This window comes from Solanum stenotomum, chromosome 11, assembly GCF_019186545.1.
Source record: "Solanum stenotomum isolate F172 chromosome 11, ASM1918654v1, whole genome shotgun sequence".
Classification (NCBI taxonomy): Eukaryota; Viridiplantae; Streptophyta; class Magnoliopsida; order Solanales; family Solanaceae; genus Solanum; species Solanum stenotomum.
The window spans coordinates 23,695,192-23,717,189 of NC_064292.1; the positions used below are offsets into that span (position 1 = coordinate 23,695,192).

Below are 21,998 nucleotides of genomic sequence, written 5' to 3' on the forward strand. Positions count from 1 at the left end.
CATCTTTAGATTATCATTCATAGACAAGGGTAAACACTCCTAGTCACACATATCAAGGAAAGCAACTCTAGAAACAATACAAGCTAATCCTGCATTATACAAGCAAATCTCATAATAAAACATACTTACAATACTTCCTCGAAGTAACCATGATTCATCATAAACATGCTACATTGATTAAGGACTTGTCCCTTCCTAGCTATTTTCATCATTCATGAAAGAGTACCTCTTTAGTACTCCAATACAATTCATTACAGATGAATGGTTACAATTTACCAATTCAAGGCTACCAAGGAAAACCACCACATCATGCTAGACCAAGCTATCATGGAAGGAATACTCTCATGCAAGTCCAAGATATACAAGGAAGGGTACTATTTCTCAATCCAAGCTACTAATGACATGGTTTGGTCTAACAAGTCATGCTATCATGAAAGCATCTTATTATGCTAGTTCAAGCTAACCTTTGAAAGGGTACAATTGCTCAACCCAAGGCTATCCATGAGATCTTCTACTCAAGCTACCATGCATGGTATTGTCTTACCAAGTCAAGTTATTCATGAAGGGATCTTATGTCACAACTTCAAGTTATCCTAGTCTAACATGCTTGATTCATTTTGGGCGAGAAAACCTTTCAACCTAGAATCATTTTATGTGAGAAAACCTTTCACATTATACATTTATGCATTCATGGTATATATTATGTGGGTAAAGGCTTTCCACAACAATTCGATTTGCAATGCAACATTCAAGGTATAAACTTTAATCACAAAGCCTCAACAATTATTGTTCATCATGCAAGCTTTACTCTAAAAGCCCTAATAATCATAAGTCAACATTCATGCTTTACTCTCAAAGCATTACATCTCATAAACATCATATATGCCTAGCTCTTAAGACAAGTTTAATCATAATCTCTCATATATGTTTTACTCTTAAGCAATTATAGTCATAACTCATCATATAGGCCCAACCTCAATCAAATCATAAATCATCATGTATACCTTAATCTAATTCAATTCATGTCTATATGCTTAACTCTCAAGCAATATACTATACATATCATCAATCTTAGAAGATTACATCTAAATCCTCAATTTCTCCTTTCATGGCATAAAACTCATTTACATCAATTCATCTCTCTAGACATGGGTTAGGCATGGGTACATGTAATTTCATCCTAAAAACATGATTTACTAACAATTCAATCATAAACAATCATTATCCACTCAATTGGATCAATATTCATCATAACCCACAACATGTGAAAAAACCCTAACTAGAATTGGGGATTTCATCTTCACAATTGGGGAAAACTATAGAACTCCATAGATGAAAGAAGTCCATGGATGAAGAGCTATCATACCTTGATCACAAAGCCCACAAAAGCTTGAGGATTGGAGGCTTGACCTTGATCCTAGCTTTATACTCTTTTTTCTTCTTCAAGTTCTAGAGAGATAAATATTTGAGAGGATGAACTTTGGGATTCTTTTGGGGGTTTTGAGTTAATGACTTAATTGGTGAGTTTAAAGGGTTAAAATAACTTATATAAGTGTACTAAGTCTAGGCAAAACTACCTCATTTTATTCTAACTTAAATAGGAATTACCCAAAATAGCCTTCACTAGGCAGCCTGCTCCCAGGTCTCACAGCCCTTCAAGGTGGTTGTGGTCCCTTGACCAGTGGCTAGGCCACCTTGTCTTGGCCTCCATGAGTTGAAGGAATCACCACGAGCCTTCCCACGAGTCGTGGTCTTCACCACTGGTCGTGAAGTGGCTCGTAAAGGTGAGCCCAACTTGAGGCAGCCTTGGTGAGCTACTGCCTCACCACCACGGGTGGCACCACAGGGTGTGGTGGCCACCACGAGCCATCAAGGCAGTCGTGGTGATGGGCAATGCTTTGGCAAGCCTTGGGCATCCTTGGCCCTTGCCTTTTTCCGTTGGCTCTTGCCCCTTGTCTTGGCTTGTCACCCTTATGCTTAGCCCTAGTTGACCTACTAAACTATGGGGTGTTACAACCATATTGAAGATAGAATCGAATATATGATGAATTTAATACTTTTTAAAAATTAAATTTAACCGGTAGGTGAATTTTTTATTGGTAAATATGCATAATAAAGAAAATCTAAAGCTAAAAATGTGATACAAAAGTAATGTTTAATAAAGAGAATTACTGAGAGTAGTTAAAAATTTAAAATAATTAAACTTTTATACTTTGAATCCATTAAAAGCAGTGAAACAGAACTAGGAACTACTTAAACATGATTTTGTCTTAAAGTGAAAACAATTTAGTTACCACATCAACAAGATAATGACAAATCTAAGTGTTTCTTTTTTGCATTGTACATGTTCTCCTTCCCCCTATTCTTTATTCCATTTCTCAGAAAATCAAACTTGTTGTTCATCAAAATTTAGTCATAACAATGAAGAGAACCTGAAAATATATATGTAAAAAAGACATATTTTTTACAAGTCCCAACTATATATGCTACATTATCAATCTCATTAAGCAAACTTCAAATAATGTTATTATATCAAAAAGAAAATATTTTATACCTCTTTTAAGACATGAGTAAATGAGTAATTATCTCGTTTAACTATTTCTTATTACAATGTTACAACTTTGATCAAAGAGGGGTGAAACAGTTTTTGCAAAAACTATCTAGTAGTCAATCATTTCGCATATTATTGAGATTTTTACCTTTAACACTTAAGAAGAGAAAACTCCTACTAAAGTTTAGTAATTTTATATGGTATCCTAAATCACCTTGACAGTAAGTCAAATTGTTAACAAAAGATAAATTATAGGATATAAATAAGTTTGAAAGTACCTTAGTCAATGCGATTAGAAATCAAGAAAGATGAGATCTCATGAGTTATCTGTCATATCTGAAAATAATATAAGGTATCATACAATTGAAGCAAGTAAAAGAAAATTAAGTAGAAGCATAACACAAAAATATACCAAGTTCAAGTCGCATAAGATCATCAAAATCTTCTTCAACGTTAACGGGAAGAGGCTCACTTCGATACCAATCTTGAAGACACACAAAAGCTTGCACCAATTTCAGAGTCAAGCTCCTAAATGAATCAATAATACGATTTCCAATACTAAATGCACATTCTGATGCCACACTAGAAATCAATATTGCCAACATATCACGAGTCATCTCGGCAAGAACTTCACATCTAGAAGTTGCATTTAACAAAATATTAAAATCATCATCATCAGGCTCTTGTTCATTAACTAGAATACTTTTCTAAGTTTGTCTTACCATCCAAGCCCATAGCATCTTGTTTTTTTTTCTTTTCATTTCAATTATATTTCTCACTTTTGATGATTTAGTGCTAGATATATCAAATGTCTCACTCGATGAATTGGATAGAGAAGATCTATGTTGAGATGCGTTAGAGAATTTTGTTACATACTCTGCAAATAAAGATTTCATGTAAGTCTCCAATTCATCTTTTAGTTTACTCCCTTTTTCCTCTCCATACATATCCTCAAGTGCGTCTCCCGCATATGCTAGATTGTTACGAGGATCTAAAATTGAGGCTATAAAAAATAGTTTATTCATTTTTTCAGGAATACCCCAATACTTAACAAATTTTTCCTTCATCTTTTCTACAATTTTTGCTAAAGCAAGATCATCATTTTCCATACATTTCTTTAAATGATTATGAAGCTCAACTATATCTTCAAAGTGAACATTCGAAGTGACATAGAGTGAACCAGAAACTTTCGACAGTTAGATCATAAAATATTTTAAGAAATATGACCATGTTTCTCACATTTTGCCAATCATCACTTTCAAGTCCACCTGCAACACTTCCATCAGCTTCACAAACATTAGTAGCAAGATAAGTTGACAATCCACTATCATCAAGATCATACCTATCAAATACAATCTCAAAATGTTGTGCAGTATCCAACATCAAGTAGGTAGAATTCCACCTAGTAGGAACATCCAAACATAATGACTTCTTACATTCTATGTTTGTAAGTTCAAAACATTCCTAAAATTTTCTAATCCTTGCAGGAGATAGTCTGATATACAGAGGCGAACCCAGGATTTAAAAAATTTGGGTACACCAATATTAAGCTAAAAAAAGTTATAAAAAAAGGTTCTACTTGGGATTGAACTGTGGTCATTTGGGTGGATTTGTTAGGTCATACCACTAGTACAAGCACCATTTCATACTTTTTGTGGAGGCACTATTAAAAATATTTAGTTTTTGTCAGTTTCTCAAGATAGATATACATATATATACATGATTTTTTCAGAAGTTAACGGGTGCACGTGCACCCGTACAATAGCATGTGGGTCCGCCTCTGCTGATATACTTCATTATTTGCCTAACACGTTTGATAGATGCACCAATTTCTTTCCTTTCATCCTGCACAATAAGATTGAGAAAGTGAGTCATACATTTCACATGAAGATGGTTACCAAATTTCATGGTAGATCCCCAATTAACAAATTGTTTGTGTAACTCTTTTACCATGACATCATTTGAAGAAGCATTATCTACCGTTATAGTGAAGTTTTTCTCCAATTTCCAATGAACAGAAATTTACTAACTGAACGGGTCATTTCATCACCCTTATGACTGAAAGTTGAAAATTGGTTTATGCAACACCCAATCACTATCAATAAAGTGCACCGTTAAACACATATAATTTATTCTTTGTAAAGAAGTCCATGTGTATGTAGTTAGACAAACTCATAGTGATGTTTCTTTGATAGAAGTTGAGTTTTTCTCATAAACTTCTTAAAACCTTCTTTTTCTACAAAACTAAAAGGAAGCTCATCAACAATTAACATCTCAACTAAACTCCTCCTGGATACCTCTTGATCAAAACTCCAAACTATCCCATCACCTTTTTCACCTTGTATTAGAAAGTTCAAACACTTTTGACTAGAATTGGAATTGTCAACCTTATTTGGATTTTTATGACATATTTTTAAATGGTTATTCATTTTTAGTTGGAGCTTTAAGAACTTTACCACAATACTTACACTTTGTTTTTATAGTTTCATCTTGCAAGAACTTCTCAAAATGTTGCCAAACAAGAGATCACGGGATCATGGATTTCCTCTTCATTGTGACTTGATTATTTTTCGATATTAAATTGAGAGACTCAATAATAGATGTGCTATTACACATAGCCCCGCCGATTGTTTGACTTGACTCATCTTCCATCTAAGCAAAATTCGTAAGAGAAAATCAATATGTTTTAATTTTTTTTTGAATTAAAGATTTGACGACTGAAGTAATAACATAATGAAGAAGAAACATATGGGGAAAAAACTATATATACTGCCCCTAGCGATGAGTTTAGATATAAGCTTAAAACTAATAGGAATATAAGATAAAATTGTTATTATACCTTGGCTACAAAGAAGATTGGTACTATAAACTATAAAAGATTGAAATTTAAAATAGACGAGATCTTGATTCTTGCGTCGCGTGAGTCCTAAAAGCATGATGATTGATGAATGATTTTTTGCCGTAAGTTATTACTTTGTAGGCTACGTTAACAGGTTATAAACTCCAAAGAATCAAAAGACTTTTGCCCTAAGCCTAGTACATAATTTTTATATTTTATGCTATTATATGAGTATTATCTATTGGGCTAATTATATACACAATATATATGGGCTATAAACTTATAATAGCTATATGGGGTGGACCCTAATTTTTAATAAATAATTTGGTATTTAGGAAATACCAAATCGCAAATGGTATTGATGTCGCATACCAAACTCAAACTCGAATATCATAATTTTAAAATCTTACTCTCAAATACCATACTAAATACCGAATTATCGAATACCAAATTATCAAAATTTCGGTTCAATTCGGTAATTCAGTTTTTGATATTTTATGCTCGCCCTATTTTCAGGTGATATGTTGAGACCATAAGATTAAAAGACAATTTAATACATTCTATCTATCTTAAGTTTAAGACCACAAGATTGGAAAATATTATTTACTTTCTTAAACTCGATATCAAATTTAAATCAGATAAACAAATTGAAATGGGGAAAGTATATATATTATCACGTGTATGAATGGTTGTTGAAACTTCCGCTTCTTGAAGAGTATCTGTAACACCTCGATCATAGAAAGAGCTAATTTTAGAAAAAACTAAATTCGAAAGAGCTAATTTGAGATTTATGCAAGTTAGACTTCAATTGTGAGTTTTGGGTCAACTTCAAACAGCCATAACTTCCAGCACAAGATGAGTTAGGTGACCCATGAGAGTCAAATGAAAGATATTTGAGTCCTCTTTCCAACACCGCCGATTTGCTAAATTTTGTGTTCGAATGAGGAAGATATGCCCGTTTTAGTTCAGCCTGTTCGATTAAGGAAATTAATCTGAATTAAGGAGGGGTATTTTGGTCTTTTTCTTACCCCATTAGCTTTAAATGTTTTGGTTACCCAAATAGGGGTCTAAACTGATTGAGATCAGTTTTCACAATTCCTAAACACGCTTAGGATTTCAGAGAGAAGTTCAAGAAGAGGAAAAAAAGAAGTTCAAGCGTTCGTTCAAGATTCTTGCGATCTTCGAGAAATTTCGCCAAAGATTTGATCCTTATGAGGTATGTAAGCTTTCAGAGTGATGAGTTCGTTCACCCTCACACCAATCATGAGTTTCTTGATTTAATTTTGTCCATGAAATTTGTGTATTGAAGTTTGATAAAGTGTAACGCTATTAAAGATACTTCATGCAATACTAAACATCAGCGATCGTTCAATAGTAATATAACCCAACAGTAAGTTGGGGTCGAGTCCCAAGGGAGTGGTTCGTACTCAAGAATCAATAGAAAAGTAAGAACATGCTCTAGTTAATAATAGCTAAAAACATTTACGAATAAAAGCATGGTTTAAATTTTAGGTGACATAAGTGTCAAATATCAATAGGGGGTTTGTTCGTATTATCAACTAAAACAACAAATATCATGAAATTATGAATATGGAGACGAGATTCTTGGGATGTGATTGGATTATGGGCTAAGGTAAATAACCGGGTAATTGAAATTAATAGTAAACAACTGCAAATCAGTGAATAAGCTAGACTTTGATGGGGGGTAAACTTTCTCTCAAACAATTTACCCCGAATCAAATTAGTTTCTCTCGAACACCAATAAGAAGCAATGAAGCACAACCTTCGCTTTAGTCCATTCGCTCTCTCGAGCTAAATATGTGGAAAAAGGTTTAGGGTTCACTCTCTCGAGCTGAACCCATAACAACTCAATACCCACAGACCATCGATTTAGTAATTTTGATTTTAAAACCTCTCTCGAGCAAGCCCAAAACACGAAGTTAAGATTGTATTTGCAACTCCAACCCATTAAATTCAACCACAATTACTGAACGAAATCACTTTTAAATAGTAAATAAACTATCAATTAATAATACACAGCAGTTAAATTAGCCCATAATCACATAATCACACCCCAAAAATTGGGGTTTTAGCTAGACATAGTAAAAAGGTAAAATTCGTTACCAAGTTGTGTTTCCATTAACTGGGTAGGATTGATATAGTCTTGCAAAGGTCTAAGATGAAGAATCTTCAACACCCACTTCCAATTTCTTAGAAATGGAAATCTTCAAATCTTCAAAGCTAAGGAAATATTGTCTCTCTATTCATAACTAAGCTCTCAACTTCAAAAACTGAAAAATATTATGATTCCCTAAAAGATCAGATACTAAGCTAAAAATTTAAACAAGTATTTATAGTTGTCAAAAAGTGTGTTGCGGAGGTTCAGTCAGCGCAGTTAATCGGGATTGTCGATCCAATCGGCGATCAGCCCTTTGGTCATTTTCATCGCCGTTTTACTTTTGCCTTCAACATCTTCAGGTTCTGTAACTTTGGGCGATATGACACTGCATCGTGGAACCGTTTGGCGACACGCCGATTGCTTATTTTTCTCGCTGACTAGATTATCTCCTTCAGGGCTTGGCACTCTGGAGCATTAGGTGAGACCCTGGCCGTTCTGCGACTCGCCTAATGGGTTAGGTGATCCTCAGGCATTCTTTCCTTCGTTCTTTCAGCTGCCTTGTTCCTTTTTGCTCAATAGTGTCCATATTTTGTTCATCAATCCAAATACCTGAAATTCAAGGATTTACATCAGTTATTGTACAAATTATGCATTTGACGACACTAAATCTATTAAAATAAAGCCCTAAATGAGTCCAAATCGTAGACTCATCAAAGTCCTTGATGAGTTTTCATGAAAGTTTCGTTCTTCAATCTTTATTATTGGAGTTTGATGAGTTCTTGAGATGAGGGTTTGAGTTTGAGGGTTGTTTTTGAGAAGATTTTGAGTAAGCTTTCATTTACTTATGTTGGTTATACGAATCTAAGAGAGCTTGGAAGAAATCAATCGATTCTAGGTGAATTAGGGCAAAAAATTGAGAAGAAAAATTCATTAGATTATTCTGGGGGAGGGTGGCGTGATGCGCCAGGGAGGCTGGAGCACCATGCCTGCAGTGTGCTAGAAATGTGTTGCAGTCGAGGTGGGGCTGGCACCTTGCGCCCAGAATTCGCCAAGGTCGCCTGCCCCCGTCCATTTTTCATCGTTCGCTTTGTCTTAGTTCTTTTAAAACATATCTTCGCTCTCCTCCTGATTTTAACTATCCAAACTACATCTAATCAATGAGAAATCCTATGTATCCAAATCATAATTCTTGAAAAATTCACATTTCAAATTCAAGATAGAGTTAGAAGTAAAGTTCGAGGGAGTTCTTTTGAGTCATTTTGAGAAGTCTTTTCCAAACTTTTAAAATTTGTTTTAAGACTTGAGCACTTGAGTATGAGGATGAGGAGAGTTGAGTTTCATTTTTCAAAATGAATATATGGGAACTAAGTATTCCTAAGATTAAATGTTTTACATTTCAAATGAGAAGGAAACCTTGATTTCCAAATGAATTCATAAGGAGTTTTGAGCACTAATCTCTTTTAAGAGAACCTTTTGAGTAATAATCTCAAAGTTTGAGGATGAGTAAATATTTTTAAACATATGAGCATGAGTTATATTATTGGGAGTAGTATTGAGCACCGATATGGGGATGAGTTCAAACAACTTAAAGTCCTCATAAACCATGTATTCCAACGTTGGTAAAAAGAGTCATATTTTTAGATGATTCCTTATTGATTTTAAGCATAGCTTAGTGGATCCACTTAGTTGAGGATGTCTTATACTTCGACAAGGTATATGACAGTTTTGGTAGCGTGGGGAGATGTTGTATCATCACATGGCTCATAGTGATGGTTGTCGGTTAGAGAATCTCCCAAATAAGAGTAAAAGAGTTATCATTGAATTTTTAAATACATTGAGTTATTATCTACTATTTTAAACGCTTTCTTTATAATGCAGCCCTATTGTTTCTTTTATATTGAACTAGGTTGAGTATTTCTGAGTTTGAGTATCTTTGAGTATTCTTGAGTATCCTTGAGTTGAGTTGAATATGTTCTTCCTTTTTATCAGTTCAAGCTAATGTTTGTGCTTTAGAGTTCCCCTTGCATGCTCGTACATTCCATGTACTAACACCATTTGGCCTGCTTCTTTCATGATGCAGATACAGGTAACCAGGGTCATCAACAAGCGCTCCGTTGATACCATTTGCAGTTCCAGAGTTGCTTTAGTGAGCCTCCTTGCTTCGGAGGGTTCCACATATACTTTCAGTGGTATTAGGATGTGGTGGGTCTTGTCCCAACTTCCATCATAGTTATTAGAGGTTTCATAGATAGACAATAATGTTTTGAGGAGTCTTTTCATTCCATTGTTAAATGTTTAAGACTTGAGTTGCCTCTTTTGACCATAATGTTTTCTTTAAAATATTTTGAGTTATCTATTTTGAGACATTGAGTTAAATCTTTACTTTTGAATTCTTCTAATGTTAAGTAAGTCTTACGTTGAGTATTGTGCCAGACCAATGGTCGCTTGGGGACCAGCAGTGGTTCTCGAGTACCGGCCACGTCCATGGTGTAGGCTCGAATCGTGAAAGTATCAGGACATTTGTTTACCTGATTTGCCATTACTCAAGACTTTGGACATGCCTTCTTTTATCAGTAACTTTGGACCACTTTCTGCTTGGACCATCTCCAACTCATATCTATTTTGTCTTCTATTCTTTATATTTGGAGGGTAATATAGAGACTGCCCTCTCCAACCCACCTCCATAATACTCTCTATCCTCCATTTATAGAGATGTGAATAGTAGTTCTTCAAATTTGGAGAACTACTATTCACCTCTCTATTTCACTTTTTTTATTAAATTTAATATTATTTTTATTATATCATTAATTAAGTCTTTATAATTTGTAATTATTTTCTCATGTAATATAACATCTAAAAATATGTTATGACAAGTTACTACTTCCACCAGAATTAATAATTTTTCTATTTTATTTTTTTGAAAAAATTGTCACTTTAAATTTCTAATTTAAAATTATTTAAATATTATTTATATTATATAAGACTATTAATTAAGTTTTAAATACTTGCAATTATTTTCTAAGTAACATAACATCTAAAAACATATTATTGATAAGTATACTACTTCCATCCAGAATCAACATTTTTACTAATTTAAATTTTTTGTCACTTTAAATATATATTTTAAAATTTTAATTATTTTTCACTATGAACAATGCACAAAATTTACATGATAATTCGCTTATTGCTATAGCTAGTGATAAATTATTAAACTACACTTTTTAATGAGCATGAAAATACTTGATGCAATAGTTCAAAATGGAATAAGGGGAGTAAATTATTACATGAAATAAAATTGTTAATTTAAATAATTTTTTGCTACATGTAAAAAAATAAGAGCTACAAACTTGCTCATTTTGAACTCCATAATGCATTAATAGAACATTTATGAAAGCAACATACCGTCTTAAAAGTTGAGTATTTATGTAAAATTCAAAATAAATTTTACGATAATGTAATATTTATTATGTAATTGTATTTCATCAATGATTTCACTTTTATTTGAATTGTTCGTTAACATGTATTCTATATAATATTTGTTGCAATTTATGTTATTTATAAATTTAAAACAAAATATAATCTTATATTAAATGAAGAATTTGAAAAAAAAATAAATTTTATATTACATGAAGAGTATATAGATTATAGAGTGATTATTTGAAAAAAAATGATTTATATTATGAAATAAGAAGAATTAAATAGAAATAGTACTATAATATTGATGAAAGAGAAGGAAATTCTTTTTTAAAATAAGTGTCCACCCCTTTATGTTCTCTAATTAAATACGAGGCTTTTGTCACAACAAGATTAAAACCCATGACATGAGTTTGACCCACACATTACATGTTTCGCTCTTATCACTAGATCAAAGTCCTGAAATGCACTTAACTCACACATTACGTGTACTACTGCTCGTACCACTAGACCAAAGCCCTGGGGTGGAATTTTCAAAGTTTTAATAAATATGTTTTTGTTTCATTTGCTTCTGTTAAATTTATACATCGATTTTTTTCAAAGATTTTGGAGCTAGCCATCAAAAGGATTATTTGACACTGGACTCATATGAACCATATTTGGACTAGAGTTATCTCAGTGTTGACTTAGCCAGTCATCTTGATTATTTCCATCAAAATGATAAGCTATATATCCACTTGATTGCCCCCAAAGAATTTTCATAAGCAATAGGGAAAAGGGTGTTCAAGGGCTCTTCTTCTATAATTAATAATTGAGGCAAAACGACATTCCTATTCTTTCTTTAATCTGTAGTATAATTTTATTATTATAACTCAAGCACTCCATCTGGGGATGTAGCTCAGATGGTAGAGCCCTCACTTAGCATGCAAGAGATACAGGGATCGACACCCCACATCTCCATTTTTTTTTTGTCTATATTAAACGTTTCCATTTTGAAATTTTATAATTTAGGTTTAATATATCGACAACTTTAAACATCCGAATTAAGTTTTAATTGATAATTTGAACACATGATAAGTTCTCTATTAAACTATTTTGATTCAAAATTTTGTAAAAAAATTTGTGTGTTCTCAGGTGCTAATTATATACATACGACAACTACTTTAAATATTCACATAACTTAATTATACGTTTTACCATCAATAAGTCGTAAAACTTTAGTCATGTTCCAATTGAAACTGATGTGTATAGTTAAAAGAGATGACATATTTTATGTGGTCAACTTAACTACCTTATAAACGCTTGAGGATACGAATAAAACCTTCTTTCTTTTTTCAAAATTTAAAATGAGAGTGTCTCTATTAAAACAAATTATAATTTGAACATCCAAATGTTGTAATATTTCTTGCTATGTTATCACTTTTGTAACCAGTACACTAGTTGAAATTAATTCTCATATAATAAAGTCTTAAAAGGACGACTTTACTACTATCTTAAGTTTAGGGGTGAGCATAGTTTAGTTCAACCCAAAATTCAAACTTTTAGATATTCGTTTGGATTTTTAGATTATGAATTGAATTTTGGAGTATTTTCTTCAAATTTATGGATTGCTGATTCGATATCAAATTTAATATTGTGATCTTTTCTAAATTTTAATATCTAATATTCAGCTCTATTCGTATCATATGTATTTAATATTAATAAGTTCAACTTTTAACGATTCAGTAAAGTAGTATGATACGACTCTATCCATTATAGTAATATATTCAATATTTGTGCAACATAGGTGGTAGGGCGGCCTCAAAGAAGCAAACTATTAGATGAATCAAGATTGTTAATTGTGACTTGTTTTAAATGCTTAAAAGTCAAAATCGAATATCCGAAATATTCAAACTGACTAATTTAAAAGTAAACTTTAAAAATTTAATTCAAACTTATTTAGAATAGATTTATATTGTACTTTCTCCAATCCAAAAATTGAAAATTCAAATCAAAATATTCATATTCAATTCAAACAACGCCCACCCCTACTCAAGTTTATGTATTTAATTTTCTTAAGTACAAGATTAGGATAACCCTAAGCTACAAACCTAGTATAGAGTTCACAAATTTATGATTTTATAGATTTTATTTTGGAATTCCTCCCACTGAAAATCATAAAAGTTGGCATGAACAAAAAAAGAAAAATCACAAATTAGAATAATTACTGGGAGTATCATTTTTTGTTAATGTAAATTTGAAGATTTATTTATTTTTTTACTATTAGACTTTTTTCAAACAAAAGGATATTTGATTAACCCTATAAATTGATCAAATTAATATTTATAAATATTTTTTTTTAGTTTATTTATCCACTCGATTCAGGGATGATAAAATTAACCCATAAAAACATGACATATTCAATTTGCTCAAGTTTTGATTGATTATTGATCTGCCTATTTATTAGCTCAGCTCATAAAAAATTGAGTTGATATACATCTCAAATTAACTCATGAGAAATTTTATCAATCTTCTTTTAAAAAAATAATTTGATATGTTATATATAGCTATAATTAAGAAAAAAACATACTTTTATTAGGTACTAGAAATTGATAAAAGAAAAAATGAATAAATTAATACTTAGTAAGAATTTGACGTGTTAGATTACAACTTGCGTTTTAGTTCATTTCCGCTAAAGTAACTTTTAGAAACATCACTAAGTGATTATTTATTAGCTCAACTCATTTTGACTTGCAAATTTAACAATCTTATGTTTGATAAGCACAAAATACTTATAAGTATGTGATATTAAGCTAGAACGGATCAAAAGTCACAAATTAATCATCCAGCATGTGATTTTATGGCTAGCACAAAAATACTTATAAGTATGTGATATTAAGCTAGAATGGATCAAAAGTCACAAATTAATCATCCACCATATAATGGCTAATAAGCACTTTAATTTGACAAAGTCTTATCCCTAATATCATTTGTTGTCTCTAAAATATCCTCCGTCAAAAATACTTTTATATATCTTTTTGTTGTAATTATTATTATTCACACATCCTTTCTATGTCAAAATACTTCCAATTTAAATGTTTTGTAAAATATTTTTAAAAATATTTAAATCATTTTAACAAAAGAATATTTATTAATATATTTTTACTAAACATATTATTTTATCATATTCAATATTTGTATCTAAGTACATAACTATTTATTTATCATCAAATATTAATTATTTTTAAAAAAAATGCGCGGTTAAGCAAATTTATACTACTTAATTAGTCATCATAGCTATAGTTTGCTATAATTATCACTCGCGACTAACATTAACCATTAATTACATGGGCTGACTTCGAGTTTGTATAATTAACCACGTTTGTATAGTTCGCAATTAACAATTCTTGGTTTGATTTGTATTTGAATATGATGATGATTTCCTTAGTTTTTTTTTCCAGTTTTATCACCATATACATTCAATCTTTTTTTGTATAACTTTTTAAAGCTTGTTTAAACATGTAGTTTTCAGATTTTGTATAATATAATTTATATAATGAATTTGTATAATATAATGGCGGAATGATTTGATAGACCCTTGTACTTGTATGAGTTTATATTCTGAACCATTCTACTTGATCATTTGTCAATTGAACCCTTTAACTCAGTGAAACTAAGCATTTTAAACCCCTTTCGTTGTGTGTGAACTTCAAACACTTGACAAAAATGACATATCATCATCCACATCACATTTTAAATGACACATCACTTATTATGATTTTAAAAAAAATTTCTTTCTTTTTCACTTTATTCCTCCTTCATCCCTTCACCTCTCTCCATTTTTTTTTTTACATTAGAGATACCACCACAACCTTCCATTCTCACTAGTATCATTACATTCCTAAATAACTAACAATTATCATTCAATATTTTTTTTGAAATTTCTTTCATTCACAACTTTTAATCGTATTTCTCTTACCAACATTCACATCTACCACTTGAACCACCAAAAATCTCTTTCCCCATTGATGTTAACAAATAACCATTAAAATACATCAATATATTCTAATATTTGTACACAATTTTACATAACACATTTCACCTAATTTCACAAAGACATTCAACAATCACTTTTCATCTTTCAAGATTGTTGAATCTTTATCACTTTATGGGTTATAAATTATCCCGAAAATAAAAGAAAAATACAGATCTACAACAACAATACAATTTCGTTTCTATTCTCGAAAGGAAGAAAATGTGAAAAGAAGAAGAAGAGAGAAACAAGAAATTGGAAAGGACCGGAAAGGGGAGAAAGAAGAGAAATGGGGGTTTGAGAGTAGAAAGAAAAAAAAGAAGTGGGAATGGGTGGGGTGGGAAAAGAAGAAAGAAATAAAAAAAAAGTTAATTTATTATTTTTTATCTTTTTATTCTATTTTTAAAAAGAAAAAAAATATTTTTAGTCTAAAATTTGATCTTTCACGCTCCTTCTATGGGTGACATCACACATTCTAGTTTCCAGACGTCGAGGTCGTTTCTTGACGTTTAGACTTTTACTCTTCCAAGACAAGTCAATTGCATTAATTTAGGTTTAGAAACATAATTTTAACTATTTTTGAGTCATTATTCATAAGGTGAGGCTCTAACTTAAGTCATAGAATTTCTGGGGTGTTCTAAGAAGGGCTTAAAACATAGAGTTTCATTAAGTTTAAGTGTTCAATTGACAAATAGTCAAGTAGAAGGGTCCAGAATACAAACACATACAAGTACAAGGGTCCATCCGACCATTTCGCCTAATATAATTTGTATAATTGTTTTAAAGTTCATATATTTATGTTTGTATCAATTCGTTATTTCAATTTTTATCATATTTGTATAATATCAGACTTTGTATTACTCAATTATACAAAAACACACGAATTATACAAACGAGATGCGAATTATACAAATTATTGCCCTCTCTCGCTCTCCTCTCTCCTCCCTCTCTCAATCTTACTCGCCTCTCTCCTCCTCTCCCAATCTCGTTCTCCTCTTTCCTCCCTCTCCCAATCTCGCTTGCCAGATATACAAATACATATGTTTACAGTAACATATACAATTATCTAACTGATATACATATACAATTCACCTTTCTCCCATTTTCTGCCCTCTCTCCTCCCTCTCCCAATCTCGCTCGTCACTCTCCTCTTTATAACATGTAGCTACGAATCATAATTAGTAAACTGTAGTTATGAAGCATAATTAAGCTATTTTTTGAGTAGCTATATGCGAAAGTTCCCCTTATTTTAATTGGCTAGCCCAAACACACTTTGAGTTATTTTGTAGCAAAAGGAATAAAATAACAATTTTTCATGACAAGGGAGATGCATCTAGATGTAGCATTTTTGACGTTGACAATTAATTATCATGTGGTACTCTAATAAAATAACTACCAACACAAACAAACAAACAAAATATATCTTAAATGTTAATTTTTTTTAAGTGTAAAATGGAATTAAATGTATTAATTATTTGTTTTAGATTTAATTTAGACTAATAATGATTTTATTTTTAACATAAATCTTAATTAAATAAGTAAAACTAAAGGAAAATAAAAGTAAAAAAGGAAATATAGGGAAAGATTGAAGCAATTTAACTCACTTTTAATTTAATTTTATTGTGATTTAAATTTATAAACTTTGATTTCATCTTGTCTTATGTTATTTGAGCCTTCGTTCCGTGTCACATTTATTAGAAATCATTTTACTCTAATACAGATTTTTTCGACATGGATGTAATTTCAATAGGCTCCAATAACGATAGTAGACACTAATTAGAAAACCAAATATTTATACCGAATTCAATAAATACTTGACATGCGGTTGCATAAATTTATCTTAATTCAATATGATTAATTAAAGTAAAACCTCTATAAATTAATACTCAGTAAATTAATAATCTCTCTAAAGTAATATTTTCCTCCAGTCCCGACTTGGGCCAATGGAAAAAATCACCAATTTCGATAAGATAATAAGATAATATATTTTCAGAAGACCCCTATATAAATATATGGTTCCATTAATATCATAAATTAACAATTCTTTAAAAGTACAAATATACCTAAGACAATTTACTGAAATATGATTCTATTGTGTTTTGTTTTTTAAAAAAAATTTAAATCTTGTTGAAGCTCATCTCTAACTTTTCTTATTGCATCCAAGAGCTCCGGTGTTGTCTTTTCGAACTGTATCATAAAATTGTGAAGAGTTCTAGATGCGATAAGTGCTTCCTTACGCGTAACTTGTTCCAAAGTTATAGTATCATCTTCGACTTCGTCATCAACATTGTTTTTTCCGATGGTATCCACAATTTCTTCTAAGTTCTGGACCTCTGAACATGTATCACTTTCACCTGGATAATCTAAGAGGTTATTGACATCCATTTTATTGTGATAAGCGAGATCGGTAATCATGACCTCAAGTGTAACACCTCAAAAACCAGACCCAGAAAAAAATTGCAGAAATCTCACCTGGACAGTGAACGACGACAGGGTTCACGGACCGTGATAGGGACCACAATCCGTTGACCTGCCCGTGGTGGGGGATTGGACTCTACCAGTCCCTGATTTCAGATCACGGGACCTTTCACGGGCCGTGTCTTGACAACAGACCGTGGTGGCATCCGTAGAAACGAGGCAGTAGACCCCCCCTAGCCAGCCCTTAAACTCCCGGGCCTAAGTGAAGAGCACGGACACCTTCACGGTCTGTGGTCATTCACACGGCCCGTGGGAGGGTCCGTGAAGCAAGGCTCTCAGACCACCGGACCAAGTGAAAACCACGGAGGCCTTCACTGCCCGTGGTCCTTCACACGGTCTGTAGTGGAGCCCGTGAAGAAGGCCCCCAGAACCAGAGGTCACTGGATCAAGAACCACGACCCACTTCATGGTTTGTGGTCCCTTTGACGGTCTGTGAAGGTGGCAATGGTCAGCCCTGTCAGTAGTTTAAGTTAGGGGTCTTTTGGTCTTTTTGTTTTTCGTTGGACCCCTAAACTACGTCGTTTTAACCCTAAACTACGTGGTTTTGGTTAGTTTTAGCCTAGAAACATAACTAGAACTTACCTAAGTCAAATCATTAATCAAAACATAAGAAAAATTAGAGCTTGAGAGGAGAAAAGAATTCAAGAATCCTAGTTCAAGAACGCAGCTAGATTCCATCAGTTCCAGCCCCAAAATCGAAAGATTTCTTCGTGAAATTCGTCACCAGGTATGTGGAATTTCACTAGTGGGTTCCTTTCGCCCATTAGGTTCCTAGAATTCAGTCAGATTCTTAATTCCCTTATTATAACTAGACCTAGGGCTTTTAGAACTCCAGCAGATTATCATGAATTAGTTATTTCCATGTTCCAAATCAGATTATCATGTTATTACTTCGTTTCTTGCATGAATTTCAGAACCCTAGCTATGTAGTTCTTTAGTTCTTGAATTACACATCCTAGGTCAGATATTTCAGATATACATGCCTCAGTTTTTGAATGTGTCATTATCAGTATATTAATGTTGCATTCTCAGTTGCATGTCAGTTTTGACCTATCTAGTATATTACAGTAATTCAGTCATAATGTGTTAATCACTTAATCTATTGGGAGTAGAATAATATCGAGTTGGACTAGGGTCAGTCACCCGCATAGTCCCAGAACTACGAGCCACGTAAGTTATAAGTCCCCTTTGTGGGAATCATTTAGTGATCACGCCAGTGATGCCTCTATACCTGTGGCAGGGTATATTGGGTCCTCTCGATGGAGAGTATACATCGGACTCTACATTTAGCTCATGTGGTTTTATTGTCGGTTATTAGTAGCTCCCACAGTTCAATCACACTCTATTGCATTGACCACATTTACAGTACAATCAGTAATCAGTCTCAGCATGTTAAAAATTTGGTCATTGCATTCAGTTAGCTCAGTATTCAGTATCTATATCATTTCACATAATATATTTGCTTTATTGCTTATTTAGTTATATGTTTATTTCAGCTTTACTCTATCTTTCATGCTCAGTACCTTTCAAGTACTGACGCATACTCGCACTACATCTTCTCGTGATGTATGTCCAGGTTCTCAGCATCTAGACCACGCATAGATCGGTTTCCAATCTCCAGCTCAGCAGCATCAGTGGTGAGTCCTCATTCTTCGAGGACCATAGTCATGTTCTATTTCAGTTATTTAGTCTTTAGTTTCAGTTTTGCTAGATTTAGTTGGGGGTTGTCCCAGCACTTCTAGTCAGTTAGAGGCCATTTTCAGACATAGTTAAATTCAACTTAATATTTAAGTTAATATTTATTTTGTATTAAACTCTCAGATTTTTCATATATTCAGTTTTAGTATATGGGTATTCCCCATCATTTCAGATTTACTTCATGTTTTAAGCTTCCGCATAAGTTTATTATTCTTAGTATGTTTATGATATGCCAGAAGAGTTAGCTTGGGGTCACTTGTGATCCTAGGTCCCGTGTCTGCGTCTCGGGGGTAGCTCGGGGGTGACAAACTTGGTATCATAGCATTAGGTTCAAGAGTCCTAGGATGTCTGAAAAAGCCACACTAAGTAGAGTCAATTTCATAGGTGTGAAGTGCACCACATCTAATGAGAAGGAGGCTACAAGGTGTTTTAGGAAAATCTTCATTTTTCTTGTTACTTCTATCGTGCGGAAGGTATGATCTAACTCCATTCTAACATGACGTTCCGCATTTCAGATCATGCCTCATCGTAGAGCTAATGCCAGGAATGCTAACACAACTCGTCTAGTCCTAGATCGAGAAGTTTCGAATGCAGAGTTTCGAAACGACATTCAGATGATGGCTCAGAGTGTGGCTAACCAGAACAATCAATGGGGTCAAGTTCCTGCGAATGCTGGTGGTGGGTCAGCGACAACAAGGGTCCGTGATTTATTAGGATGAATCCTCCTGAGTTCTTAGGATCACAGATTGGTGAGGATCCCCAAAACTTCTTAGATGAGGTCAAGAAGATCCTTGAAGTGATGCAGTTGACTGGGAATGATCGGGTTGAGTTGACATCTTACCAGCTTAAGGATGTGGCTCATATCTGGTATACTCAATGGAAAGAGAACAGGGGTACATATGTTGCTCATATCACTTGGGAATGCTTTAGCGAGAATTTTCTCGACAGGTTCTTCCCAAGAGAGTTGAGGGAGCCAAAAGCTCAGGAATTCATGAACTTAAGGCAAGGTATTATGACAGTCCTAGAGTATGGGCTTAAGTTTACCCAACTCTCCAGGTATGCTCCTGATATGGTTGCTGACTCCAGGGCTCAGATGAATAAGTTTATGTATGGAGTTTCAAACTTGGTGAAAACAGTGTAGAAATGTTATGTTGCTTGAAACATGAATATCTCTAGGCTCATGACTCACACTCAGCAGGTTGAGGGTGATACGCTTAGGGAACAAGCTAAAGAGAACAAGAAGGCTAAGAACTATGAGTATTCACAACAGAAATCGAGTGGAAATCGCTCGCAAGGTCAACAAATATCTTCAGCCCCAACCCCTTCATTAGCTAGTGTTCCATCCTCCAAGTACAGGAATGACCAGAAAGGTAAAACATCAGGCTCTAAGTTTCAGGAAGGTGTCTCAGGTACCAAACCTACCCAAACTTCTCCAAATGTGGTAAGAACCATCTGGGCGAGTGCCTTGCAGGACAAAAATGATGTTTTGGATGTGGTCAGTCTAGTCATAGGTTGAGGGATGGTCCTTCTAAACAGGGGTAATGAGGTAATAATGGTAGAGCTTAGTCTATAACTTTAGCAGCACCAGCAAGGCGCCCGACTCAGCAGGGTAACTCATCTGGTCCAGGTGGCGGCCAGCGCCAGAACATGTTGTATGCTCTTCAAGCTCGCTAGTATCAGGAAGGTTCTCCTGATGTAGTCACTGGTACGTTATGAGTCTTTAATCTCGATGTTTATGCTTTGTTAGATCCAGGGGCTGCTCTCTCCTTTGTAACTTCTTTTATAACAGACAACTTTAATGTTAGTCCAGAAACACTCTCAGAACCCTTCTCAGTCTCTACTCCAATCTGTGACCCAGTTATAGCTAGACGGGTATAAAGAAATTGCCCTATCACAGTCTCTCAGAAAGTCACCTCAGCAGATCTTGTAGAGTTAGAAATGGTAGACTTCGATGTCATTCTAGGCATGAATTGGTTATATTCCTGTTATACCTCAGTCGATTGTAGAACTAAGATTGTTCGTTTTCAGTTTCCAGACGAACCAATCTTAGAATGAAGGGTAGTAGCTTAGCGCCTAGGAGTCAATTCATTTCTTACCTTAAGGCCAGAAAGATGATTTCTAAGGTTTATCTCTATCATCTAGTTCGAGTTAAGGATTCTAGCTCTGAATGCCAAATGCTTGAGTTAGTTCCAGTAGTTAACAAATTTCCAGAAGTGTTTCCAGAAGATCTTCTCGGAGTTCTTCCCAAAAAGGAAATCTACTTTGGAATTGATCTCCTTCTAGATACCCAGCCTATTTCCATTCCTCCTTATAGAATGGCTCCAGTTGAGCTTAAGGAATTGAAAGAACAATTGAAAGACCTTCTATATAAGGGCTTCATCAGACCTATTATTTCACCATGGGGTGCACCAGTGTTGTTTGTGAAGAAGAAAGATGGTTCACTCAGAATGTGTATTGACTATAGCCAGTTGAACAAAGTCACAATCAAGAATAAGTACCCTATCCCCAGGATTGATAACTTGTTTGACCGACTTCAGGGTGCTAGTCACTTCTCTAAGATAGACCTCAGAATCGATTATCATTAGCTCAGAGTCAGAGATAGTGACATCCCGAAGACAGCCTTCAGGACTTGGTATGGTCATTATGAATTTGTAGTTATGTCTTTTGGACTAACCAATGCTCCTACAACTTTCATGGATTTGATGAACAAAGTGTTCAAGCAGTATTTGGACTTGCTCGTTATCGTCTTTATTGATGATATCCTCATTTACTCTAGGAATGAGGAAGAACATGCGAGTCATTTGAGGGTTGTTCTGCAGACTCTCAAAGATCGCCAGTTATTCGCTAAGTTTAGCAAATGTGAGTTTTGGTTGCAATTTGTTGCTTT

The 21,998-nt window shown here is 33.6% G+C and overlaps 2 protein-coding genes across 4 annotated transcripts in view; both read right to left on the reverse strand.

The window, feature by feature from the left end:
- Positions 1–21,998, reverse strand: part of LOC125844725 (MAP3K epsilon protein kinase 1-like) — a 468,061-nt gene that overhangs the window by 336,455 nt on the left and 109,608 nt on the right. The gene's annotated exons all lie outside the window — the stretch shown is intronic.
- On the reverse strand, positions 2,935–17,320 carry LOC125845773 (uncharacterized). Its single transcript, XM_049525304.1, has 5 exons — positions 17,081–17,320; positions 4,344–4,396; positions 3,808–3,953; positions 3,428–3,695; positions 2,935–3,187 (listed from the first exon to the last, which is right to left on the reverse strand). The coding sequence occupies exons 1-5, from the start codon at positions 17,318–17,320 to the stop codon at positions 2,935–2,937; spliced, it is 960 nt and encodes a 319-aa protein (XP_049381261.1).

Bases quoted from the DNA above. Each gene is read 5' to 3' on its own strand.
- LOC125845773 (XM_049525304.1), bottom strand. From the start codon at position 17,320: ATGGATGTCAATAACCTCTTAGATTATCCAGGTGAAAGTGATACATGT. The intron at 4,397-17,080 runs GTTAGAGATGAG...CTTATTGTGCAG, and splicing joins TCTTGGATGCAATAAGAAAA to GATGAAAGGAAAGAAATTGG. The intron at 3,188-3,427 runs GTATGTAACAAA...TGCAACTTCTAG, and splicing joins ATGAAATCTTTATTTGCAGA to ATGTGAAGTTCTTGCCGAGA.